At 45.8% G+C, this 26,569-nt stretch overlaps 1 protein-coding gene across 1 annotated transcript; it reads right to left on the minus strand.

Moving 5' to 3' along the window:
- Positions 1 to 692: 692 nt before the first annotated feature.
- PRDX3 (peroxiredoxin 3) lies at positions 693 to 8,602 on the minus strand. Its single transcript, XM_032313046.1, has 7 exons — positions 8,506 to 8,602; positions 7,044 to 7,179; positions 5,638 to 5,779; positions 4,516 to 4,651; positions 3,598 to 3,701; positions 1,181 to 1,346; positions 693 to 844 (listed from the first exon to the last, which is right to left on the minus strand). Exons 1-7 carry the CDS (start codon positions 8,539 to 8,541, stop codon positions 791 to 793), a joined length of 774 nt encoding a protein of 257 aa, XP_032168937.1. The 5' UTR covers positions 8,542 to 8,602; the 3' UTR covers positions 693 to 790.
- Between the last annotated feature and the right edge of the window lie 17,967 nt (positions 8,603 to 26,569).

A 26,569-nucleotide genomic window follows, 5' to 3' on the forward strand; every position in this document is an offset into this window, starting at 1 on the left:
TACAGAAAAATTTTAATCTCAGGGAAGAGAGACATGCACAATCACTGAAGTCACTTTGCCAGAGTAGTTTTTTTTGGTTGTTTTAAAGATTTATTTATTTATTTATTTATTTATTTGACAGAGATCATAAGTAGGCTGAGAGGCAGGCAGAGACAGAGGGAAGCAGGCTCCCTGCGGAGCTTGATCCCCACCCAGGACCGTGGGATCATGACCTGGGCCCAAGGCAGAGGCTTTAACCCACTGAGCTCCCCAGGCACCCCCCAGAGTGTTTTTTTTAAAAAACATGATTCACATTTGTTTCAAGTACACATACATCCATTGGAAGAGTTAAATTAGACCACTGATGTTAACACCTTAAAACTATGTATGATCTTTGTCACCTTAAAAGAAAATTCAGTTTAGTACAAAGAAATTTAAGAAGAAATTTCAGGACCCTTGATCAGAAGCTTCGGTGTGTGTTGTACTATTCTGGTGTACATAAAGGTTCAAGTAAGACCAACAAAGAATGTTTCCTCTTCCCACTGAAGACACAATCAAAGGAACAGGTGAACCAGCATCCTATAAACTAGTCAGCCATCAGGAGGTTACCAATAAAGGACGCTTTATGTGTGTGAGGACATTTAAAAGCCTCCGCCAATGTTACAAAAACAAAACATTTAGAGTATTACTTAAGAGTACAAGCATAATTGGTGTTTTGTCTTCTATAAATAATCATCTTTGAAATGCTCAAAGTGAGTTCCAGCTGTGGCTCTCTCCTGACGTGAGAAGAGGTGGGTTCACACAGGATGATCTACTGATTCACCTTCTCAAAGTATTCTTTGGAAGCAGTTGGATGTGGCTTGATCTGAAAATGCAAAAACATTTAATTAGGGAGCTGACTTCAAGATAACAGTCTCAAAAATGAGTTGAAAGCTCGCAGTTTTTGATCCAAAATTCTTTAACTTTTTGAAGCGTGGTCCATTTCCTTTAAAAGATGGATGAAGGTTACATCAAGAGCCTGCCTGATTCCGGGTCCCGCCCCAACACCGGCCCCTCGGCAGCCTCACCCACTTGCACCCCGTCTGCACCCTTGCTCCAAGGATGGGCTCCTCTTATAGGTGCTCTAGGCCAGCAGCCCTGGAGGCAGTGAGGGCCTGGGACCCTGTGCTGGGGTCTCACTGCTTTTGGAAAGGAAACCTACCGTAGGAGAATCCGGGGTCCAGTTCGCTGGGCAGACTTCTCCATGGGTTTCCACAAACTGGAATGCCTTCACCAGGCGGAGGGTCTCTTCCACACTTCGGCCCACGGGGAGATCGTTGACACTCAAATGCTTGATGATGCCATTGGGGTCAATGATGAAGAGGCCTCTGCATCAGGATTTACCCCCATTAGTACCTCAGCGCCACCACAATGACAAACTCTAACTTCTACCCGCTTCGATCCTTAATTCTCCTCCATAAAGCATTAAACTTAAACATGCTTAAACATGGGGCCTTCCTTGTTACACTAACAGCTTATCATTTACTGATGACGCACCACACACAGGGGTGACTGGACCAGGCCAACGTGGAAAACGGGCAGTATTTCCCACAGATAAAAGTTACACAGAGTCTAAAAGTCACAGAGAGCAAAGAATTCTTTAACTCATTAGTGATTTGGGTGTTCTTTGGGCTGCTGTATCAAATGCTGGCAAGAAACCAGAGGCAGAGGGGAAGAAACAGAGGTGTATTTTATCTATATGCAGTAAATACTGATGAGATGAGTGAAATCTTGGGTAAATGGAGGGAAAAAAATCCCCTGGGGAAATCTTTGCAGAAAGAATTTACTGGCCTTAGGTTTAGGCAGAGCATAACCCTAAAGGACAAACCGAGACTATTTAACACTTGGCAGCAGCATAATGAGACGACCTGGCCTGTGGTCTGTGTTCATCTTCCGCACAAGTGCTGGGGTTACATGACACACGCAGATGTTTCAACCACAGGTTTTAACAGTCCGACTTAAAACGGTGTGGCATTCCAAGTGTTAATTATGCAGAGAAAGTGCAAGTGAGAGAAAAAGGCAAGGTGAAAAGGCGCCACTTCCTCCCTGAGCCTGGCTGGGGGGAAGTCGGGGGGTTTGGTGGGGGGCAGCGTCTAGGCGTTAAGGCTCAAGGGTCCTGCTGCAAGCTCGACCAAGAGTGGAGCCAAGCTGGAGTCCACAGTGCGGGTGCAGGTATGGAGCTGGGATGGGGCTGGGCCCCCAGGCTCTGGAAAGCAAGCCTTATCTTCCAAACCAGACTCGGCTACCTTCCCTTGTCAATCCCAACAGTGAAACCAGCAGGGACGTCCTGGCAAAATGAGCAAGACCTACAGGGAAGGGGTCCTGGGAGGCCAAAGCCAGCACTCTTTTTCTCCTTCCCTTGCCAACTTTGTCAACGTCGGGCTTTAAGTGTATTAAAGGAAGACAGAATCTCCCAGAATAAAAGGGGCCCAAGCTCCAAGTGGCTCCCAGAACTACAGGTCCAGGTGTCATCAAAGAGGAAAGTGGGCCAGAGGAGAGTAAGTTGATGTGACAAGAGAAGATGAGCAGGTTCAAGCCAGCCCCCAGCAAAACTGTGAGGCACATCAGAGTGGGGTCCTTGGCTGTTCCCTGGGGGTCAAGTTCTGACCAACCCCCGCTTCACTCAAGATACCACTGGAAGGCTTAAGGTCTAATCCCCTCACCCTCTGGCCCCCAGAAGGTTGTATTTGAATATGGGACCGTTAAAGATAGACAGCTTTGGGGCACCTGGGTGGCTCAGTGGGTTAAAGCCTCTGCCTCCGGCTAAGGTCATGATCCCAGGGTCCTGGGATCGAGCCCCGAGTCGGGCTCTCTGCTCAGTGGGGAACCTGCTTCCCTTCCTCTCTCTCTGCCTACTTGTAATCTCTGTCTGTCAAATAAATAAATAAAATCTTTTAAAAAAAAAAAAGACAACTTTCCCACTCAAAGGAATAAAGATCTAGCCACTGAATGAACGAGGACAGAAATGACATTCTGGGACAGAAGTCATAACGGCTACCAGGACCTGTGCTAAAATCTTCGGCTGCCTTAACTTACTTAGTCCCCACAACCAACCTGGGAGGTCCATTCTCATTTTAGTTATGGGAAACTGGGACTCAAAGAGGTTCAGTAACTTGCCCAAAGTCATACAGCTGTTAAATAAATAGGTGAGTTAAAAAAAAGAAAAAAAATCAAACTCTGGTCAGATTCCAGGGCTGGGACAAGATCTCACCCATTCCACCATTCCAGCTCACTGACTCCTACAATCTGCTAGTTTCCCCTTCTCGGGACATGTCAGGAGCGGGCCTCCCAGGAGAGCAGCTCCCAGGCAGTGCGGGCAAGCGCGACGGTGCGACCATCAAGACACGCTGGTGTTCGGAAGGAGACACAGGGCGCTACAGGGGTCAGACACGTCTCAGCCATCCAGAGACTGCCAACATGCGCAGGAGGCTCTCTCGTCAGTGCTTACAAAAGGCTAAAGTGAATGAAAGCTTTTTGGTTTTCAAAACACTCTACTGAGGGCTCTCAAAATCCTCTAAGAAGTGGGATGATGCTGAACATAAAAAAACAAGTTTAAGTTTATAAGAAACAAGATCTTACCTCAGAGCAATTCCGGGGCCTTCCAACAGCACGCCATAGTCTCGGGAAATCTGTTTATTCAGATCTGACAAGAGTGCGATGTTCATGTGGCCCAAGCCGCCATTCTAACAAAGATGCGAACATGACTGGCTGTGACACCGTGTGCTCCCCCTGTACTCAGCCAAGTAAACTGATGTCTGAGGCCAACAAGAATGGCGACAGGTGGCAGCCACTGAGAACCAACAGTGGACTGAGCACTGCTCTTAACTCTGTAAACTCCCTTCCTCCTCCCAACCATCCTGGAACATCGCCTCTCTTACACATACGGAAACTGAGGCACACAAGATCAAGTAACTTGTTCCAGGTCACAGCTAGAAGGGGACAGAGGCAGGATTTAAACCCAGCTAACACTGGAGACCTTTCTTTTTCTAATTCTTGATGTATTCTTTTACTTGAAGATTAACTTCTGTATCATAAAAATGGAAGCATAACAAAGACTGAATAAATTGGTATTGATAAACCAGCAACATGGCTAGAAAGTTTGATTCTCCCAAGTGTTTTCCAGCAGGAATAGTGGTCATGTAGAGGAGTGACCTCAGAGAACCTAACCAGCGTCCCACAAGCCATGCAGAGCATGTGGGATCTACAAGGTACCCAAGAGAGAGGAGGCAGCGAACCCCAACTGTCCCCACACCCAACCTTCTGAGCCTGTTCTCCGTTACTGTTTGTACCTGGAAAACACAAGTGTAGTGGGCACTAAATCCAGGTAATGTTAAGGGAGATAAGGACAGAGTTTGACAGAATCTGCCAGGAGCTTAGGAGCTACAAATAGCCCATTTCAGACTAGTCATGCTTTAGTAACTTCTAGATGAGTCTTTTATGGGATCTTTTCAGTTTTTAGGATCCTCGGTGCAAAGGCAGGGCCACTGAGGTTTATACCTTCCTTGGTGTGTTGACCCAGGCGAGATGGGTAAAGTGGGAATCCACTGAAACTGCAACAACTTCACAGTTCACGTCGTGAAATTCATTGGCTTTGTCGCTAAAAGCAACAATTTCTGTAGGACACACAAAGGTGCTAGGAAAAAATGGGCAGAAATTCCCATCAGAGAATTTAAAAGCAAGGATTTAAAATTTAAACAACAGGCAGCCTAAAAACTAGTTCAGCTTGCTTGAAGGTGAAAAAGGCAAAAACGGTTAGCCACCCTCACCAGACTCCCCTCTCCATTTTTAAAAAAATTTTTATTTAAAAAAACTTATCTATTTGATAGAGAGAGGGAGAGAGAGAGAGAAAGCATGAGCATGGGGAGAAACAATGAGAGAAGCAGGCTCCCCACTGAATAGGGAGCCTGATGCAAGGTTTGATCCCAGGACCCTGGGATTGTGACCTGAGCCAAAGGCAGATGCTTAACTGACTGAGACACCCAGGGACCCCCTCACCTCTCCATTTAAGAATCATATCAAAATATGAGGGTGGGCAAGGGAAAAGAGGCATATTCTGAGAATAAAGCAGCAGCTTTATGAGAAAAGTCATTTTATTATCTTAACTTTTCTTGTTTTCCTTCAAGCCAGTGAAAACTTCCTTATGGACTGGCTGATGGAAACCATGGCTCCAGAGTACATAAAACGAAGCCGTTGGGGCGCCTGAGTGGCTCAGTGGGTTAAAGCCTCTGCCTTTGGCTCAGGTCATGATCTCAGGTTCCTGGAATCGAGCCCCGCATCAGGCTCTCTGCTCAGCGGGGAGCCTGCTTCCTCCTCTCTCTCTGCCTGCCTCTCTGCCTACTTGTGATCTCTCTGTCTGTCAAATAAATAAATAAAATCTTAAAAACAAAACAAAACAAAACAAAGCCGTGTCAAAACCTATCCCACTAAAAAGAATGCCACCCCCTCCTCTAAATTTATCAGATGAGCTGCAGATGCAGGCTGTACTCAGTAAGGCCACCAGTGATAAAAGGATCCAAAAGAACCCTTCCCTTGGCCAGAAGAGCAGCCAGAGATAGGAAATGTCAGGGCGGAAACAGGGACCTTAAATGACATTAAAGCATCGCAGAAATTAACACTTACAAGTCCAAAGGATAGAAGAAAAGTACCAAATATTTTCCCTTAAAGTCATCGAGGGTTAGGTCTTTGAACTCTCCATTGACAACGGCGGTGCCCTTAAAATAGGGTGCATGCTGGGTGACGGCAGGAGCGTGGTAGCAGGAACCTGAAGGAAGCCACACACACGTGTAGTTCATCATCTGCTAAATCACACACCTGACTTTATTCAAATCTCTCACAGTAATTAATTAGCAGTATAAATTAACTAAAGGGTTCAGTTCAACTCTACATCTTACGTAATATCCCCCCCTTCCATAGTTCTAGATGGTACACAAATCCAGTTTAAAGTACTGTGGGGACTGAAAAGACTAAAAAGATGATGCGAGAAGATGGCAGGGACGAAATTAAGATAGAATCGAGGAGGAAAGGAGCCTAGGGACGGATTCTGAATACGGTTCAGATTTTGCCATGTTCAGACAGGACAGGGAAGAGGGAACAGGGCAGGTGAGGGGAACAGCCTGGGGTAGTTTGAACAGAACAGAGCAGGTGTGTGTGGAAGGAAGCATAAGAGACAAAGCATGAACAGCTGAAGGCCACACTCTGAGGGCCCTTAAATATCAGGCTAGAGTTTGTTATTATTTTTTAAAGATTTATGTGTGTGAGAGAGAGAGAGAGAAAACACAAGTTTTCTTGTGGGAAGGGCAGAGGAAGAAGCAAACTCCCTGCTGAGCAGAGCTGGTGGCACCCCGGGGCTCGATCCCAATCCCAGGACCCTGGAATCGTGATCTGAGCGGAGGCAAACCCTTAACCGCTTAACCAACTGAGCTACCCAGGCGCCCCAAAGAATTTGTTCTTAAAAGATGAGATAGAGGAGTCACTGGAGATTTTCAGGTAAGAGTTGGAAGATGTAGTGGTGTTGGTGACCAACAAAGAAATGCGATACGGGGGCAGTCTGCCTCAGTCATTCTTAATCCTGACTGGAGGTTAGAATTATTCGGTGAGCTTTTAAAATATACTGATAAGGGGATTAAAAGGTATGAACTTCCAGTTACAGACAGACAGGAGAGTGCAAGGTACAGCACAATGAATACGGTTAATAAAACCGTAACAACTTTGTATGGTGACAGATGGTACCTAGGTTTATCATGGAGGTCAACACCTAACATATATAAATCTTGAATCACTTTGTTGTACATCTAAAACTAATAATTGCAATGTCAACTATATTTAGATTAAAAAACAAAATGATGTCCTGGTCTCGCTTCAGAAATTGACTTAATTTGTCTGGGGTGGGGAGCGGGGCAGCTGGGGTAGTGGTTTATTTTCAAAAGCTAATGGGTATTGAGTCTAATTGGATAGCCAGGGTTCAGGGCCCGTGTTCTGAGATGGTGGTTCATATTACCTAGGTCAAACCAAGGCACAACACTTACTGGTGCTAAAAGCGAATTTTGCTTGACCAGAACCAGACCACAATACATTCGTCACGCATGTTCTTTGGGAAGCAGCAGGTCTGAGGGCTGCAGAGGCAGAGATGCCCCAAGGAACAGCACTCATATGTCGGGCAATCTGGAAAGAGAAACACTTTGTATTAGGAAGTAGCCTCAAGGCTGGCCCTGGGGAAGGGGCATTAGGCCACTGGTCGCCTCCACTCTCCTTGTTCCTGCGAACCAAACACCAACCCCCAGGCTCTAAGAGTACAGAATGAACCTCCATGTTCTTAACATTCCTTTCTGCTTCCTTCTTCAAGACTCCAAGAGGGGAGTGGGGAGATGTTGGTCAAAGCGTACAAAGCTGCAGTCATGTGGGATGAGTAAGCCTGGAGATCTACTGCAGTGGCATGATGACTGTACTTAATAATGCTGTATTTGCTAAGAGAGCAGACTTCAGGCACACTCGTCACACACAGAAAAGGTAATTATGTGAAGAGATGTTCGTGTGTAGTAATCATTTCATTATGTCTATACCAAATCACACTGCACTGCTTAAACGCATATAACTTTTATTTTAAAAATATATACATTTTTTAAAACCCTGCTAGGTAGAGGGGAATTATAAGACCATGAAGAGTCCATGTTCTTAAGAACAACACAGAGGGTTCAAAAACCAAGGGGACTTGGCCGGGCCCTGTGTATTTACGCCCTTTGCCAGCTTGATCTGCTAAGCCTGTTCTATCATGTCAAGGTTTTCCCAGAAAACACAAGGCCCCCGCAGACAAGCAAACAAGTAGAGCAAAGTTCACCCTCTGGGAAAATCCGTACAGCGCTTAACCGTACTGTTTGCTCAACTATAGTGTCCAGCATGACTCAGGAAGAAGAAAGCGCCTTGTGTTCAACCCCGCCAGGAGAAAGGGGAGAGAGAGGGGACCAAGAGAGTGCTCGGCTTCGTCGGGAGGAGAGCGAGGGGCAGACCTGGGGGATGGGAGGAGGGGGGTGCCTTTTACACTGCCGCACTGTGCACTTTACCACTTTGGTGTCCGCCCACCCGGGAGGGGATGCTTACAGCAAAGCCTTGGGCAGCCATCCTTCTTTCTAGCTTTGGGAGAGGACAGTAAACGGAGGCTCGCAAAGGTGAAGTCACGTGTCCAAGGTCATAGAGTAGCTACAGAACAGGGAACAGGGGTCAGGGGTCCTGCCTCCAGGTCGAGGTGTCCAGGTGGAGGGAGGACTGCGGACCCCCGACCTGGAGAGAGGAGCGATCAGGAGGACTAGACGGGAGGGGCGGTTCTGCGCAGGCGCATTCCCCAGAAGCGAGGCCCCTGGGTCCGTTACCCGCTGGTGCCCTCCAAGAACCGTGAAAGGCCCCCATACCGCAGGGAGCAGGATTCTGTCTGGAAAGCACGTGTCGGAGCCACTACTGTGTCTCCGCTCCTGTCCCCTGCCGGCAGCCACTCACCGAAGCCCGGAGAAATCTTCCCAACGCGGCCGCCATCTTCAGTGCGCGCGAGATTCGCGGGACTGGATGGGAAGAGGAGGGGGCGGGGCGCACGGGGGGCGGGTACGGGGCGGGGCCACGGGGGGCGGGGCGGGGCCTGGGCTGGAGCGGGGGCGGGAAAATGTCTTCTCCACGTTTTTGCCGGGACTTTTGTCCGGGCAACTTATTTGTCGGGTGCCCCGGGCCCATTTCCGAGGAGAAAAGTCCTGCTGCGGCTTCTAAGTAACGAAATGCTTAGGAAAACAACACTTTGTTTCTAACTGTCGCCCCAACCTAGAAAGGGCTAATCCAGGTGGGGAGTTTATGATGTTTATGGTTAACGTGTGTGGATGACGGTTTCTACCCGATCTGCAAAAGGTTTTTCTTACTGTTTAGGCCTCAGATAGCGCCTTCTGGATTCTGCAGGAAATGGAATTAATTGTAATGCCATTTTTGTCTGTTAATAAGCCAAGTGGCTCAGACATGTTTAGTTTTTGGTGTTCTGAAAATCTTTGGGTTGGTGTGTACTTGCATTTTGGCCTCTCTTCCCCAAATTGGGAGACTTGGGACAGATTTAAATTCCGTTTTCCGTCGACCAAGTGCTCAGTGCTGAGCGTGGTACTTTGAAGTAAGCTCATCAAACCCAGATAGAAATCACACGGGGGCCTTACGGTAAATGCAGACTCTAAGTAGGTATTTTCCAGACCCCAGTCATTCCACTACCGACATAGTTTCTTGAGTCTGCATATATTATTTGCTATTTTCTTTTAGTTGACTCACTTTTGAAAACCATAAATGAATTTCTTTGAAAGAAAATGTTAAGTAACTTAAATGGAAAAACCCTGTAACTTGCTATGACTAGAAAATAATTAAATACGTTAGGGATGCCCAATCGGGTTAATTGTCCTCCTTTGGCTCAGATCCTGATGTCCTGGGATTGAGTCCTGCCTGGGGCTCCTTGCTCAGCAGAGAGCTGCGTCTCCTTCCGCCTGCTGCTCCCCCTGCTTGTGCTTATGCTCTCTCACTGATACATAAATAAATAAATAAAATCTTAAAATACATTAAAACAAAATGTTACTAAATATCAACTAGATACAGTTGCTCAAAATCTGAGACTTTGTTAAAAGGGAGACAGAGAGGTGGCTAGCAGCATCCTGCTATCACGTGGGGTTCTCTTTATGTAATCAAAAGGACTTAAAGAGCGTTGAAAGGGTAATAATTTTCTCGCTTTGGGAATTATTTATTTTGTTCCTCACATCAATCCTTTCATGCACTACTAGTACAGCACTGGGTACCAACCCCATGCTTCGGAAAGGACTACCTTAGAAGCAAGAGACCGGAATCTAAAATGGTCTGACCATTTTGGAAAATTCATGTCAGCATTTAGTAAAACTGAATATATGACTCAAATAACTTCAATCCTAAGCATATGCTCCAGAGATGTGTGTACGTCAGTATATCAAAAGACATAGGCTAGAATGTTCATAGCAACAGTATTATAATAGCATAGAGATAAAACTACACAAATGTCCACCTATCATAGAATGGCTGAATAAATTAGGATATTATGAACACTGTACAACAATGAGAATGAGTGCATGACAGTCAACAAGGTGAATGAGTTTCACAAACATGGTATTGGGCAAAAGAAGCCAGACATGAAAAAGTAGACACCATATGGTTCAATTTATATGAAGTTCAAAACCAGGAAAAACTAATGTATAGTGTTTGAAGTCAGAATGCTGGTGACCTTGAGAAAACAAGAATTGGGAGAGGGTAATGAGAAGACAAGAACCGGGTACAAGTAATATTTTATCTGTTGACCCTGCTTAAAGTTATTTACTTTGTGGGGTGCCTCGGTGGCTCAGTGGGTTAAAGCCTCTGCCTTCAGCTCAGGATCGAGCCCCACATCGGGCTCTCTGCTCAGCGGGGAGCCTGCTTCCTCCTCTCTCTGACTGCCTCTCTGCCTACTTGTAATCTCTGTCAAATAAATAAATAAATAAATATCTTAAAAAAAATTTTTCTTAATTTAAAGTTATTTACTTTGTAAAGTATTTACTTCGTGAGCATTCATGTAGCTGTACACTTATGATTTGGGTACTTTTATTTTTTTATTTTTTTTTGAAGATTTTATTTATTTGACAGAGAGATCACAAGTAGGCAGAGAGGCAGGCAGAGAGAGAGGAAGGGAAGCAGGCCCCTTGCTGAGCAGAGAGCCCGATGTGGAACTTGATCCCAAGACCCTGAGATCATGACCTGAGCCAAATGCAGCAGCTTAACCCATTGAGCCACCCAGGCACCCCAGATCTGGGTACTTTTAAATGTCATGGTCCAATTATAGCAAGGAGTTACACATTTCTCAATCATTTCCCCTTAATACTTGCCTTGTGTTTAACTCGTGCTCATAATGTGTTTGTGAACAGATGTTTGAAAAGGAAAGGCAATCATAATGTTGGAACTCAAAATCATAGTGTAGTCAGAAAAGGAGTATTATTTAGCCATAAAAAGGAATGAAGGATTGCAGCATACTGTAATATGGATGAACTAAAAAATACATTATGCTGAGTAAAAGAAGCCAGATCCAAAAGACCAAATGTATGATTCCTTTCAGATGAAATATGTAGAATAGTTAAAGCCATAGAAACAGAAAGCAAATTGGCGATTTCCAAGTGCTGTGAGGAGGAGGCAGGGGGACTGATCACTTAATGGGTGCAGGGTTTTCTTTTGGGAGCGACAAAAATGATTTGGAACTGCATAGACGTGGCGATTGCCCAACATTGTGAATGTTCTTAATATCACTGGATGGTGCATTTTAGAATGGTTAATTTTATGATTTGTGAATGTTACCTCAATTTAAAAAACAGAAGTAGGGACTAACAATAGAAACAAAAAGATGCTATGGTCTAGCCCAGTGATTTTGTAGACAAGAAAACAGAGACTTTTAGAGAGATAAAGAGTCCTTCCCAAAGTCACTAGCTGGTGGGAAGCGGAGGTGGGACTAGAAACCAGAACAGCCTCGCACCCGACCAGCCAGTATGTGAGCTGGAAAAGGTGAGGGGGAGCTTTCTCTTTCCATGTTCCTTACACTGATGGCCCTTTACTGGCCACCTCTCCTTTTCTCTAGCATTTTGGAGTGCACCTCTCTCTCCTATTTTATGCACCTGCAGTTTGGTTTCCACACATAGGCAGTTGGATTCATAATTAAAGTTCACTATGATGTAAATCACAGTGCAAACCAAACAGCAGAACAGACTGCTGTTCCCTCAGGATTTGGCTTGTTCATCTTGGCTTCAGTTTTAAAGTTTAGAAGCTTTAGTTAGTCCTATCTTTTTGGGTGGGGCCTGTTTAGGCTTGAAGGTGACACTACTTTCTGTCTTCCATTTGTTCATTCTCCTGGGGCTGCCATTCAGCTCCGAGGGTGGTTTCTGTATCCTCCTTGCCCCAAGCTCATTTTAGCCTTGGGAATAATGCATTTTCTTTCCTATTTCGGTTCCTTCTGTGTTGGATGAATTTGCATCAATTAGCAATGGGATTTTAATCAGTTAATAAGCATCTCTGGGGGGAATCATACAGGCCCTCCTCCCCAAGAAGTCCACGTGTATCCAGGGAACATAGAGTAAAGATTGTAGAAAACCAAAAATCCAAGAGCCATCATTTTAAGGAGCATAAGAGGGGCATAAGGTTGAGAGCGGACAGCTGGGGTTCAAACACCAGCTCTGCCATTTAGCTCTTAATTCTTTGGGGGAAGTTACCCCTTGCCTGTTCTTCCATCTGAAAAATGGGAGTCCTGTTAATACCTCCCCCAAGGGTTGTTGGGAGGAATAAGTGAGTTAAATTTTAAAGCGCTTACCATGGTAAACAGGTAGACAGTGAGTATTCTAAGTGCTTGTTATGTTAAATGAGAGAGTCCAGGCAAAGTGCTACGAGAGTTTAGAGAAACAGAGCTCAAGAAGCTTCTCAGAGAGGAAAAAAGTGTTATCAGAATCAAAGGATTCTGTCCTTGAGGGAGGAGTGGGGACGATAAAGGGAAAGATGGCAGATAGCAGTAATTGGTGACCTTTGTCCCTTCGGTCCTAACAATTATTGAGAACTTAATGGGCCAAGATCTAGGCTGAATACAGTAACTGATAGGATCTTCATGCAACCCTGTGAGATAGGTACTGTTGTAAATTCACCATCCCCATTTCAGAGGTGGGGATACTGAGGCTTAGGGAGGTTTAGTAATTTGTTCAGATTCTCACAACTGCAAAGGGACGGAGCCAGGATTTAAACTCCAAAAGCTGACTGCAGAACCCCCTCCCCACACAATGTTGTCTCCCCTCCTGCTGTATCTGTTGGAGCATAAAGTGCTGGATGGTTGCTTCCCAGGAAATGCTTGTAGAAAGGTGGTCTGTGTCAGAGCACGGGCCAGTGCTGGCCATCTATCCTTCAGTGAAATGTCCCCAAATACTCTGCTCCTGAGCCTGACAGGACTTCTCTCCTTTTGTGTTCTGCCCCCCTCCCTTTTTAAAAAAGATTTTATTTATTTGAGAGAGAGAGAGAGAGAGAGAGCACGAGCATGAGTGGAGAGAGGGGCAGAGGGAGACGGAGAAGCAGACTCCCCGCTGAGGACAGAGCCTGATGTGGGGCTGATCCCAGGACCCTGCGATCATGACCTGAGCCAAAGTCGGACGCTTCGCCCACCGAGCCACCCAGCTGCCTCTTTTGGCTCTTTTGTCTGAGCAATTCTAGTTACTCTGCCTGTGCCATTGATGGTTACCACTGTAGGGACTTGCTACTCTATTTTCAGACTTTTTCTTCTAGGTTTTGTCTGTTCCTGTCTTCCTGCAGAACTTATGAGGGAAAGGCACCCACTTAGATGTGACAACCGAAAATGTCTCCCCCGACATTGCCAGATATCACCCAGGGGACTAAATCATCCCCAGTTGAAAAACCACTGCTCTCATGGTTAATGGCACAGGCTTTGCAGCCACCAGGACACGGGATCACATTTTCCTTTTGTCCTTTAGGGTCTTAGAGGGTAGGGCGCGTGTCTTAGGCATCAAGCGTCGCCGGTGGCTAGATCAGTGGCTTAACTTTTCTAGACTTCTGTTTCTGCATCTGCAAAATAAGAATAATCATCACATCTCCCTCAAAGCATTAGCTGTGTGGAGAGAGCCAGTGTAAGCAAAATGCTTAGGGGGGTACCTGGCTCAGGTAGGCTTTAAAAGATATGGGTTATTGTTTTGCCCACAAGCAAACGAGCTCCATTTTCCAACAGCAGGCACAGACTTGGAATACACTTTGTTTTTCTCAAAGTGACGAAGTTGCTCTTCTTCCTTTCATTCCAGAATGAAGAACGAGGCTTTGCACAAGTTCTGATCTCCAAATACCTCACATTAGGCTCTTCTGGACGCTAGAGGGACATGAAGTCAAGGAAGGTAAGAAGGCAAATCACATCCCAGCTAAGTGGGGCTCAATCTTCTCTGCCTAACAGAGTCTCTGCCTAACTCTTACTTGAGGGACCTTGAGTTGTTTATTTATTTATTTATTTATTTTCTTTTAAAGCTAACTCTGAGGAATAAGGGTGACCATAATGGTAAGATACTTATCAGACCCCTGTCTACCTGAAATGAGTTTCAGCTCTGATTAGGAAGAAATCTTGCTCATATCTAAGACTGATGGAGATTTCTGTTTCTTACTTGTTAGATATTCAATAGCTTGGTACAAAACTTTTTTTTAAAAAAAGTTCTCTTTGTCAGATGGAAAGCGTAAATTTCTACTGTATTGACTTATGTGTCTACATTGTGTGAGTGTATGTGTGTGTGTATTTAAGTTTGTTATCTTTTCTTTTTAATATACAGTTGAATTTCCATCTTTGGGATGTACTGCCTTCTAGGTGTCTTTCTTCCTTTTCCCTTAATGTGAATCAAGCTAAGACATTTTGTGATTTGTATCTCCATAAATCTTAGTCATTCCAAAAGTCATGCTTCATGTTGACATCTTAAGGATGCTCAACAACGTATTACTGTTTCCTTCACATTGAGCAGAAGCCCAAAAGAGCAGCACAATTTTTGAGTCTTTGGCCACTGGAGAGGAAGTCCCACTGCTTATGGCTTCTTTTCCGAGCAGAAAGCTGAGGCAGCTGCCTGTGGTTAACGAGCCTTCTTCAAGTTGACAGAGGGATTCATTGGCTGGGGACCATTAGAGTCAAGAATCTTCCAGTGGACATGCTGATCCCCTTGTCTGATGCTGTCTGTCTCAGCCTGATTTCTTTTATCCTAAAGGGAATGAAATACCCTAGAATCTCTGGCCCAGAGGCCCAGAAGGAATTTTATACAAGAGCCTTCCAATGGTCTGTTCAGAACTACAAAGTGAGTGGCTTTCCGTCCATTCCAGGCTACAGCCAGAGACTTCCCCTGAAGCGGTAAGCGGAGTCCTCTAGTCCTTCATTCCATGAAAAGATTACCATGGCCCGTATTTAATCACCAATATCAGTGCTGTCCGGCCAACCTTCCTCCCTCCTCTCCCGCCCATCTCCCAGGCACTGAGAAAGCATCAAGCACAGGCCTTTCTGGTTCTCCTCGCTCTTGTTATATCACAGTGGAATTCTTTGTTGCCTTGTCTAGGTCTTAACCATACTGTGACCTTCTTGAGGATAGATCTGTCTTACTCACCGTTGTGGTCCTAAGGGCCAGGCTAGTGCCTGGTTCATAGCAACTGCTCAAAAAAAATTGTCAAGTGAATAAGCAGTGGCCGGCGTGGTGGCCAGAACGTTCTTTCCACACTCGTTCCGGAAAAAAACATCTTTTTATTTGGCTTTCCCAAGCTGTCACAACAAGGACACAAATTGTTCTGCTAAGGGAGGAAGACAAACTGACCCCATCCGCATCACCAAGAGAGTAGAAAATCACTGAATTTCTCCCTTTTGAGTTTGAGAGAAAAATTTTTGGAACTTTTGGAGGGAAAGGCAAATGAAAAGATAAATGCTATATTCTCTGCTGATTAGGAAAAGACCTCCCTGGAACCACAAGTTACATTCTGGTAGCCGGGGCTACAATTAGAGATGGCAGACAGGACTCTGGGGCTTGCTGAGGTCTTCCTCTTTCCAGGGCAAAAAGCATTCATTTTTGTTTCTTCTTTTCTCATTGACGAGGAGCCCCCAATTCTGGTCTTTCTTGCATTCAGGGAGGATGAAGCCTGAATGCAGAGCCATGTCTCCTAGCAAGGTATTCTCCTTTTGAGCCTTAGCCCCTAGCAGCCCCCACACTGTCCTATGCTGTTCCAGAACGGTCTCTCTGATGCAGGCAGCATCAGAAGGAGGCTGCTGTCCTCACGTTAAACCCCTCATGGACCTTTTCACCTTTCAGAGTCTGGGGGTCTCCACATAAGGACACCCACCTCTCAGGCTTCTTCTTTTTTTTTAAATAGATTTTTTAAAAGATTTTATTTATTTACTAGAGAGAGAGAGACTGAGAGAGAGAGAGAGAGAGCATGAGAGGAGAGAGGTCAGCAGGAGAAGCAGACTCCCTGCAGAGCAGGGAACTTGATGTGGGACTCGATCCTGGGACTCCAGGATCATGACCGAGCCAAAGGCAGTCACTTAACCAACTGCTGAGGTACCCAGGCGCCCACTTCTCAGGCTTCTTGTGCAGAGAGAACATGCCTCCACACAGGAGGCCTGTGGTTAGGTAGTGTTTGTTTGTCCTGGGCACGTCCCTCCTCTGCCCTCTACCTAGCACATCTTTGCTTTCTTCTGAACCTTTCCCTCCTTGTCTTGGTTGCCTATCTTTCTCCTATTCCCCACCCCCCCCCCCCAAAACTTTTTAAAAAGAGATTTTATTCTTTTTTTTAAAGATTTTATTTATTCATTTGACACACAGAGAAAGATCACAAGTAGGCAGAGAGACAGGCAGAGAGAGAGGAGGAAGTAGGCTCCCCGCTGAGCAGACAGCCTGATGCGGGGCTCCATCCCAGGACCCTGAGATCATGACCTGAGACAAAGAGAGAGGCTTTAACCCACTGAGCCACCCAGGCACCCAAGAGATTTTATTCTTTAGAGGAGTTTTAGGTTCACAGCAAAATTGGGTGAACTTTCCAAGAGCACCTTTCTGTGCGCTGACCCCATACTCACACAGCCTACCCACCCTCCACTATCTGCAGCCCACAGGGGATGTTTGTTACAGTGCACAAACCCACACTGATACTTGGGCGATACATTGTTATCATCCAAGGCCATCGAGTACATTACAGTTCACTCTTCTATCTTTTTAAATATTTATTTATTTGACAAAGAGAAAAAGAGAGAGATCACAAATAGGCGGAGAGGCAGGCAGAGGGAGAGGGGGAAGCAGACTCCCTGCTGAGCACAGAGCCTGATGCAGGGCTCTATCCCATGACCCTGAGATCATGACCTGAGCTGAAGGCAGAGGCTTAACCCACTGAGCTACCCAGGTGCCCTTAGGGTTCATTCTTGATGCTGTATATTCCATGGGTCTGGACAAATATGTAAGGTCACACTTCTATTAATTGTTTTACTGGAATAGTTTTGCTGCCCTGACCATCCTCTGTGCTCCCCCTAACCCTGGCCACCTATATTCCCTTTTTGGAGCTGCGTCTCCTGTCCTGCCTACCAACATCTGCCCTCCGATGTTCCTTCCTCCCTGCACACTTAACAAACACGAAGCCAAACTCTTGTTTTCTCTCCTCAAATCTATTCCTTGCTGCCTTCCCTACCCCCAACCAGCACTCAAAGGAGACATTGACTTCTCTCTGTCTCCAGGACTGTCTCCTCCATCCAAGCCTCTATCTGTTCACCCTGGAATTCTCTTCCAGCTTCTCAGGGGCTCTGGGTGGTCAAAAAGTCTTAGTCCCTTTCATCATCTGAGCTTGATTCCAAAAGTGAAAGAAAACACAACTCCGAGTCCAGGCCACTCTGTTACATATCTCTGGGATCCCTCAGACCCTGCCACTTCTTGGGCTCTGAAGATTTCCGACTGTCAACGCTCACATCTCTGTGCTGAGGTCTCTTTTCAGAACTGGGGGAGGCAGTGTGCCCATCCCTGCAGAAAGGCAGAGATGAGAGAGCATTATTAACCCCTTGCCCTGCAGCCCTGCAACACTCTAGTGAAAGGACTTGGCGTAGAGTTATCCCAGCTCCCCTGCAGCTCTGGGGGTGGCCGAGCTGAGCCGTGTTTCCCAGAGTGCGCACACGGATTAAGGATTAAGTTGGAGCTGCCCACGGACGTTACACCCGCTCCCACACCTGCTCTTCCTCCACCTCCCCTGTAAACTACTTACCCTTGAACCCTCCTCTCGGGGTCTAGGAGAACCCAAACTAGAATACAGCACAACAAAAATTGTAATACAAAATGCTGTCCCTAGGCTGGTTCTAGGATTTAGGTGGAAATATTTATTCTGAATATGCTTCAGGCTGGAAGTGCTGGTCATGGGAACTCGGTTGAAGGCAGAGGATGAATGCCATCCTCTCCGGTCCCGTCCGCTCCTCTCTGCGGTGCCAGCTGGAACTGGGTTTGGAGACACCACAGCAGTCCAGTCTGTTTCCCCGCCCTCGCCTCTTCCCTGAGGCCTCCTGCCCCATCTTTCTGCCTTCGCTCTCAGCCTCTTTCCCATTTAGCCTCCGTTCAGCAGCAATAGTGACCCTCCTTCAAACACCAGCCAGGTCATTTCCTCGCCTACTTACAACTCCCCAGTGGCTCCCCACTGCATTAGAGCAAAACCCAAATTCGTGCAAGGGCCCTACAGTCTGAGCCCCTGCCTCCTTTCAGAAAACTCACCTTGGACTCCCCCCCACCTGCCCCCGCTAGGGCCATATTGGTCTACTCCTCCCTCCGCAACACCCCCGCACCCGCAGGCATGGGCTGACTCTTTTAAAGCTTTAAATGCTATTGCTGACCTACAACTTAAAAATGTGAAGTTTGTAGCTTTAACTTTTTGTAATGAAAACTAATAACACTGGCTGAAGGGCTGACTTGAAATGCTATTTTATAAAATTCGGATGTAAATAATCAGTCAAGGTCAGCAGTTTGTATATGTATGAGAGATGGCTTCCTCCCTGCACCCCCCCTTTTTTAAAAAAAATTCGAGGTGCTTCCTGTGTGCTTTTATGTTAGAATTGTTCTCCCTACTTCCTACACATTGCCACCTTTGTTTTAAATAAACTGTCCTTTGGAACACAAAAACTCACATCTGGCTGGCTCCTCCTCCCTACTTAGGTCACAGCTGAGCTGTCATCCTCACCAAGAGGACTTCATTAAAGACTGTGTGTGTTCTTTTTTTTTAAGGTTTTTTTTTTTTTTTTTTTTTTTTAGGATTTTATTTATTTGACAGAGAGCGAGAGAGCGAGCACGAGCACAAGCAGGGGGAGCTGCAGAGGGAGAGGGACGAGCAGGCTCCCCACCAAGCAGGGAGCCCAATGTGGGGCTCCGTCCCAGGACCGTGGGATCATGACTCGAGCTGAAGGCGAACCCTTATACAACTGAACCACCCAGGTGCCCCTTTTTTTAAGGTTTTATCTATTTATCTGATACACAGAGAGAGCACGAGCAGGGGGAGAGACAGACAGAGGGAGAGGGAGAAGCAGGCTCCATGCTGATCAGGGAGCCCAGTGCGAGGACTGGATCCCAGGACCCTGGGACCATGACCTGAGCCAAAGGCAGATGCTTAACTGCTTCATCGACTGACCCACCCAGACGCCCCGTGTGCGTTATTCTGTCTTGGTCCTTGTTTGTATCTTGTGTGCAGAAACTTGTATTTACCATTACTTTATCTGTTTATTGGGTATTTGTCTGGCTCCCCCTGGAGCAGAAGTCCCAAGAGGGCAAAAGCCACTGCCATCTTGTTCATTACTCTGTCCTCAGCACCTAGCACAGTGCCTGGTACTCGGCAAACTCCTCACCAATTTAGAAGAATGTGGCTAAAAAGTCACATACATAGGCTCTTCTGACCTCCCCAGCTGATAGTTCTTTCCCCTAAATGCCTCCAGCAGCCTTCATCAACATAGTTCTTTGGGCAATAAATCCCGTGTGTTTTATCACAAACCTTCTTCTGCCATTGCCTCGAGCTGCTATTTGAATCTCGTGTTGTGTCTTCATCATTCCTGGTGGCTGTCCTAGTTTGCAGATTGAGTGACTGTTGACTTCGCTTTTCTCAAGCCCCTCTTTACTTGAAAGTGGATTTGCTAAAAACAAGGACATTCTTTTACGGAATCATCATGTTACAGCGATCGAAATCAGGGATGTTAACACGGACACACTTATTACCTCATCCCCAGACCATATTCAAATGTCATCAGTTGTCCCAACAGTGTCCTTTGTCGCTAGCCAACAATCTGCCCTGCCCCTCCATGAACCGATCCAAAATCACACTCCACATTTGGTTGTCTGGTCTTTTTAGTTTCCCTTAACGTGGAATAGTTCCTCAGTCTTTATCTTCCTCGACCCTCACAGTGTTGAAGAACACAGGACTCTTTGGTAGGGTGGCCCTCCGTTAGCTTGTCCAAGTATTTCCTCATGACTAGATTTGGGCTCGGCGTTGCTGACAGGGATACCTATGTAATGTTGTTCCAGAATGTACTTAACCAATCTGCTCTTGGTGGAGGTTTGTGTTGTTTCAAATTTTTCCTCATATTATGAACTTTATACATGCTTGTAACCAAACTTTACACATTTTTATCCATGTCTTTAGGATGTATTTCCAGAAGTGAAACTACTATGACTAAGGGTTCTGCGTGTATTTATGATTTTTGTTATGTTTTGCCAAACTGCCTTCCAGAAAGGCTGTGCTAGTTTACACTCCCTCCACAGTGAGTGAAAGTGGTGGTTTCTAGATTTGCCAACACTGGATTCAAAGAGTTTTATTTTTTTTTAAAGATTTTATTTATTTATTTGACAGAGAGAAGGAAATACAGAGGGAGAGAGAGAAGTAAATCTGTGCTGAATGGGGAGCCTGATGAGAGGCTCAATCCCAGGACCCTGAGACCATGACCTGAGGTGAAGGCAGATGCTTCACCCACTGAGCCACCCAGGTGCCCCTGGATCCAAACAGTTATAAAACATCCTTCTTTCAGCAGTTTCTACTGCTGAATTTCTTGTATGTGTGACTGGTTGGTCCCAAGAGCCTAGAAGCTGTTTAAAGGCAGGGCTTGTCTGTGTTGTTCATCTCTGGGTCTCCCACAGTACCTAACTAGGCTTTCTGCTTCACAGTCATTCAGTAAATGCCAGAGGAAGGGAATAACATGATTGAATGATGACGCCTTATGGGATTGTTAGATTCTGCTCTGACGTGCTGGGCTACCAAAAACAGCATTCACACTGGAATCCCAAAGTCTGAGCCCTTTCTAGCCTAGATTAGCGAGTGGTCCAGCCTTTTAGTAGGTTCTGTTCCAGGGGCTCTGAAGAGCCCCAGAGAATCGTAAATTTTGTCCATGTTGATCCCAGGCATACTCTTCACCTGAGACACCCACCCCGCTGCAGACGACTGCACTAGGCTTCTCGGCTCCCTTTTTGCCCTTGCTCCAGAAGCTTCTCGGGGCTGCTGCCGGTCTTCTTGCACAGCCCTCCGGGTCTCAGCATGGTCACCTACCTTTCTTTCAATTCCCCAGCACCAGCTAAGACAAGTGATGGTTTTAAAAGGAAGGCATGGGGATAACAGATGGGAATTACAATGCACACAAAGGCAAAGATCAAACACAGTGTGGGCTGTCCTGTTCATGTGTTCTGTCACCTTTCTAGCTTCATTGGGACCCATTAGAGGCCATTTTCCTCCTTTGCTCTACCCTCCTTCCCTCAGGTTGAGGCCTCTGCTCCCGCAGGAAGCACTAGGGATCTTGCTCTCATCTCTTCCCTCAGCCCAGCCTTCCTGCGCCCCTCCCTGGCTCTAAGCTTCCCCCAGAAAGAGAATGATCCCCAGCCTCGAGCTGCCTCTCTAGGAAGACGTTCTTTCAGAGAATTAGGCAGCACAATAAATCCTCACTCTTCCCAATTTCTCCATGCCAGAGTAGGAAGTGGACTTCATTTTCAAACAACCAAAAGCCCCTCCAAATGTTTTCCCCAAATAAAAGAGCTTTCCTCCCCCTCAGATGAATTTTTCCTCCATCCAGTCCATTACAATGACAACAACAAAAGGACTTACTCTTTGCTTAAAAGGTTTGTGATTCTTTTTAGTCATCAATCTTTCAGAGCAGGTGGTGCCAGGACACAGAGCATGTAGCAAATACACCAACGTTACCATGTCCCAAGCCTTATCATGGGCTCTACCTCTCAGCTCCATTAAGGCTGCTTGGGACTAGGGGCCCCAAATCCTGTGCAAGGAGAAGCTGCTTTTCATTTCTCCAAGGGTTTGAGATGCTGGAGGCAGAGGGTGAGAGGTTGAGCAGAGATGGGACCGGAGACCGTGCAGAACATAAAGACACTGTTCAGGTTTTGCCCTGTCTCTGGTGCCCCCAACCCGCACCGGGAAAACTGACGTCTCTCAGGGAGGAAGGAGGCTGTGAGGGCTGGGGGAGGGGAGCTTGTGGAACCGAATCCCCCAGGTCCGTGGGGGCAGTGCAGCTCCTAGTTTGGAGTTTCCTGATGGGGAGAACCTGACGTGGCTCAACCGTTTTTCCTTCAGAGGAGTCCTGCCCCACACCAAGCCAGGCAGTCTGCCTGTTGTCCGCCCTCGCTCCCCTCATCATCAAGCTTGCTGACCTAAGGTCCTCTCTTTGTATTTCTTCCTCCTCTCCTTTGCCTCTCCCCCTGTCTGTTATCTCCCTGCACCTTCCTGGACTCCTGCCATATTCTCTCTTTCCTACAAGATGGCTGACCCTTCAGAAACATGCCACAGTGTTCCTGTCCTTCAGGAAAACCATGCGGTAGAGTAGAAGCAATGCTGCTTAGAGAATCAGGGACTGGTCTTGGAGTCCCACCCCTGCAGCTTTCTGGTTAGGGGGTCTCTTATTTCTCTGGCCTGTAATGTCCTCGTACTTAAAATTGGACTAATAATATCTACCTACTTTTCAGGTAGTTTGTACCTCATTGTTTGGCACATTAATATTCATCATTTGCTCTGATCCCAGTATTCAACTCTTACTTGGATTAAAAATTTTTTATTCAGGTGAAATTCATGTAACGTAAAGTTAATCATTTTGTTTAAAGAATTTTTTTTCCTAATTTTTAAAAGTAATTTCTACACCCATTGTGGGGTTCGAACTCACAACTCTAAAACCAAGAGTTACATGTTCTACCGATTGGGCCAGCCAGCCGCCTCAAAATGAATCTTTTTTTTTTTTTTTTTAAAGATTTTTAAAATTTCTAAGCAATCTCTACACTCAGTGTGGGGCTTGAATACACAAACTGGAGATACGCTCCACTGACCGAGCCAGCCAGGCACTCCCAAAATTAATCATTTAAAAGTGAACAGTTCAGTGGCATTTAATACATTCACACCACCTCTATTTAGTTCCAAAACATTTTCATCACCCTAAGATAAGACCCAATACCGGTTAGTCAGTTTTCTCATTCCCTCCAGCCTAGCCCCTGACTGTCCCCAATCTGTATTTGTCTCTATGAATTTCCTGGATATGCCACATAAGTGGAGTTATTCACTATTTGTCTTTTCGTGTCTGGCTTCTCTCACTTAGCAAAACGTTTCTGAGATTCAGCCTCCCTGGACACCCTTGTCCATCATTCCTTGCTACGATTAAGTAACATTCCATGGTCTGGGCCCAGCGCGATTTGCCCGTCCATGCATCTGCTGGTGGACCTTCGGGTTGTTGCCACCTTCTGACTGTCGTGATTGTGCTGCTGTGAACGTTTGTGTACAAGTGTTTGTTTTTGTTTTTAAGATTCTATTTATTTAGTTGATTCTATTATTTATTTAGTTGTTTCTATTTATTTGTTATTATTATTATTTATTATTATTCTATTTATTTAGAGAGCACAAGCAGGGGAAGCAGCAGAGGGAGAGGGACAGGCAGACTCCCCGCCAAGCAGGGAGCCTGATGTGGGCCTCCATCCCAGGACTCCAAAATCATGACCTGAGCCGAAGGCAGGTCACGATTAATCAACTGAGCCACCCAGGTGCGCCCCGTACAAGTTTTTGTGAAGACGTGTTTTCTTTCTTTCAGGTACGGACATGGAACTGGGTCTGCTGGACCACGTGTTAATTCTATTCAGCATTTTCAGGAACTCAGGGGTGTTTTTAGGGAAGAAAAAAAGGACTGTTAATAAAACCAGGGCTGGGGCACCTGGGTGGCTCAGTGGGTTAAGCCTCTGGTTTCAGCTCGGGTCGTGATCTCAGTGTCCTGGGATGGAGCCCCACATCGGGCTTTCTGCTCGGCGGGAAGCTTGCTTCCCCATCTCTCTGCCTGCCTCTCTGCCTACTTGTGATCTCTCTGTCAAATAAATAAATAAAATATTTTTTAAAAAATTAAAAAAAAACAAACCCAGGGTGATGGACTAATGCTATATCTGGTTGTGCTGGTAGTAACACAAGCATATGCCTTTGTCTACACTCATAGAACTGAACACCAAAAAAAAAAAAAGCATTTCATTTCCTTGTAAACTTAAAACGTAGATGACAAGAAAATGTTCATAGAGTTTTTAGAAAAACCATTGTTTCATTCTTACAGGAAAAGATTGGTAATAATAAATACATTCATCCATAAATGACAAGTTAGATGAATTATGGTCCAGTCATTCAATGGAATGAATATCCCGAGTCCTTAACAAGAACAAGCTAACCTTTCCCCCCACCTCCCCACAAACAAAGAGGGGCCAGGTTCAGCCTGGAGAGGAGGGGAGTCCTTGGAATCCTAGATGGATCCTGAAGCACAAGAGGGTTGTAGAGCTTGAGATGTGAGTAATGGAAACATTCTATGACCCAGTAACTTCACGAGCAGAATTCCCTTTGTAGTATGTGGGAACGGTTTGCATTACATACCTAGTGGCTCACAACACTCAAGGACAGATTTTAGGCCACAAAACAGGGAACCTGAGGGTAACTTCTGCCGTTTGGAGCTGGCTGCAGCTCTCCAGAGTTCAGGCTAGATGGCATCCTCTCTCTGTGGATGGAGGACACTATCCCCGCTCTGTGGAAAGTGCGCTCTAACCCGCTAGCTCCAGCCCAGCTCATTTTTACAGCACAGTAACCCGTGACTTTGCTTTTACAGGAGGGGACCAAGCTGCTTCAGATCAGTTGGGCTAAATTAGGTCTCATATTCTATTTTATGTAATTGTCAAAAATGCAATCAGTGCAAAACATTACATTAAAAAAAAAAACCTGAGGATTTGATAGATTCCATTTAGCATGTAACTGACTAGCTGTGACTTCAAGGAGGGAGCAAATATGCTCTCTTTTATGGAGTCAATTAAATATTCACATGTCTGCAATGGCTTCTCTTAGGACAGTTAAAGCTTCATACTAATGTCTCAGAGATAATTAGGCCCAGAGTCTCTGGAGCAAGAGAATGTTGATGTTACTACAGCATTAAGGTCGGAACTGCTGGAGCTCCTTCCTCCTGTGAGTCATCTGCTTTAAAGGCCCCTACCGCTGCATTCAATTCATCTTACCTCTTCCTTCTCTCTCTCTCTCTCTTTTTAAGGTTTTATTTATTTATTAGAGAGCACACATGCACAAACAGGTGGTGCATCAGGCAGAGGGAGAGAAAGAGGGAGAAGCAGACTCCCTGCTGAGCAAGCAGCCTGATTGACGTGGGACTTGGTCCGAGGACCCTGGAATCATGACCCAAGCCAAAGGCAGAGGCTTAACGACTGAGCCACCCAGGCACCCCCTTCCCGCCCCGTTCTTCTCATTAAGAAGCAATTGCACCTTTGCTGTCATGATTGTAACCACAGTTCACTGTGGGCATCTGTGCTCAAACAAATGAACCTGGCTTTGGTCCCGTCTTTGCCTGATAGATGCTAGTCATAAAAAGACCAGAAGTGGATTTTTTTTTTTTAATGATGGTTTAGATTCTTTTCTTCTCTGTATTAACAGAAAATCATTGGCATCTAGTAAATTACTAGAAAAGAGGCTGTTCTTCCTCCTCACACTCTGAGTTAATTTTTATGCTTTTGCTGTGCAAGTTCCTTACCAATTTAAACATCCTCCATCTAAATCTGAGTGCTCAGCACTGAACAAAACCAAATGTCCAGGTTTCTGTGCGCCATTTTTAGAGGGAATATCTTGGGTTTCACTCGGTCTGAAAAGTCTGAATTAAAATTGGTTTGCTTAGTTTTTAAAAAAACTTGTGTGATTCGTTTAACTACTGGGTTGATTGCAGAAGACAGCTGGATTTGAGGATGTAGGTACAGTCAGATAGCTTGGAAGATCCCCGGATGGAGATCACCTGTAACATTCTGTGATGCCGACCTCTGATACAAGGGGGGGTGGGTCTCCTCCCTTTCCCTCTGAATCTCTGATCTTGCAGGGATTTGGGGATTTTGATAATTAACTAGAACGGAATAACTAGCATCCCAGAGGTCTTGGTGGGACTGAGGCACGCCATATTTGCTCCAAGTCAACCAATATTGCCATATGCTCACTATGGATAAGGCACGATCTAGGTTCTGTAGAGAAGGGAATCCAAAGATGACATAGACACCTTTCAGGCCTTCAAGTAGGGAAGGCAGACACTTACCTAAATAACTAGTGTCACCATTTACTTATCAGTTGACCTTGGGCAACAGCACTAAATCTCTAAGGTTCAGTTTCTTCTATGTACAATGGAGGCAACAACTTTGTAGCTGTTCAGGGCACAAATTGGTCTGTGGTGGGGATATTCCTAACTGAACATGGTGCGAAGAAGGGGGCCTTTCCTTCCCACTAAAGACCATGTTAAACGGCCCTAGTGCCAGGAGCACAGAGACCACATGTGGCTGGCACCATCAGCAGACCGGCAGTATTAGCAAGAAACTTTTCTGAACATGCATCAGAACCCAGTAGGTAGGTGTTCAGAAGTCTCGAGGTCATAGTCATCTGACAACACCAGGGTGAAGCCTCCCAGAAGATTTATGAAGATCACCTGGTTCATCGTGAAAACAAGGGCTGCTAAGGCCCCACGTGT

The sequence above is a fragment of the Mustela erminea genome, chromosome 14 (genome assembly GCF_009829155.1).
Source record: "Mustela erminea isolate mMusErm1 chromosome 14, mMusErm1.Pri, whole genome shotgun sequence".
Taxonomy (NCBI): domain Eukaryota; kingdom Metazoa; phylum Chordata; class Mammalia; order Carnivora; family Mustelidae; genus Mustela; species Mustela erminea.

What these genes read in the sequence shown, in the direction of transcription:
- PRDX3 (XM_032313046.1), bottom strand. Translation starts at nt 8,541, where the DNA reads ATGGCGGCCGCGTTGGGAAGATTTCTCCGGGCTTCG. An exon ending in AAAATTCGCTTTTAGCACCA is followed by an intron (nt 5,780 to 7,043) that starts GTAAGTGTTGTG and finishes GGCTTCCTTCAG; the next exon opens with GTTCCTGCTACCACGCTCCT. An exon ending in TTCTTCTATCCTTTGGACTT is followed by an intron (nt 4,652 to 5,637) that starts GTAAGTGTTAAT and finishes ATTTTTTCCTAG; the next exon opens with CACCTTTGTGTGTCCTACAG.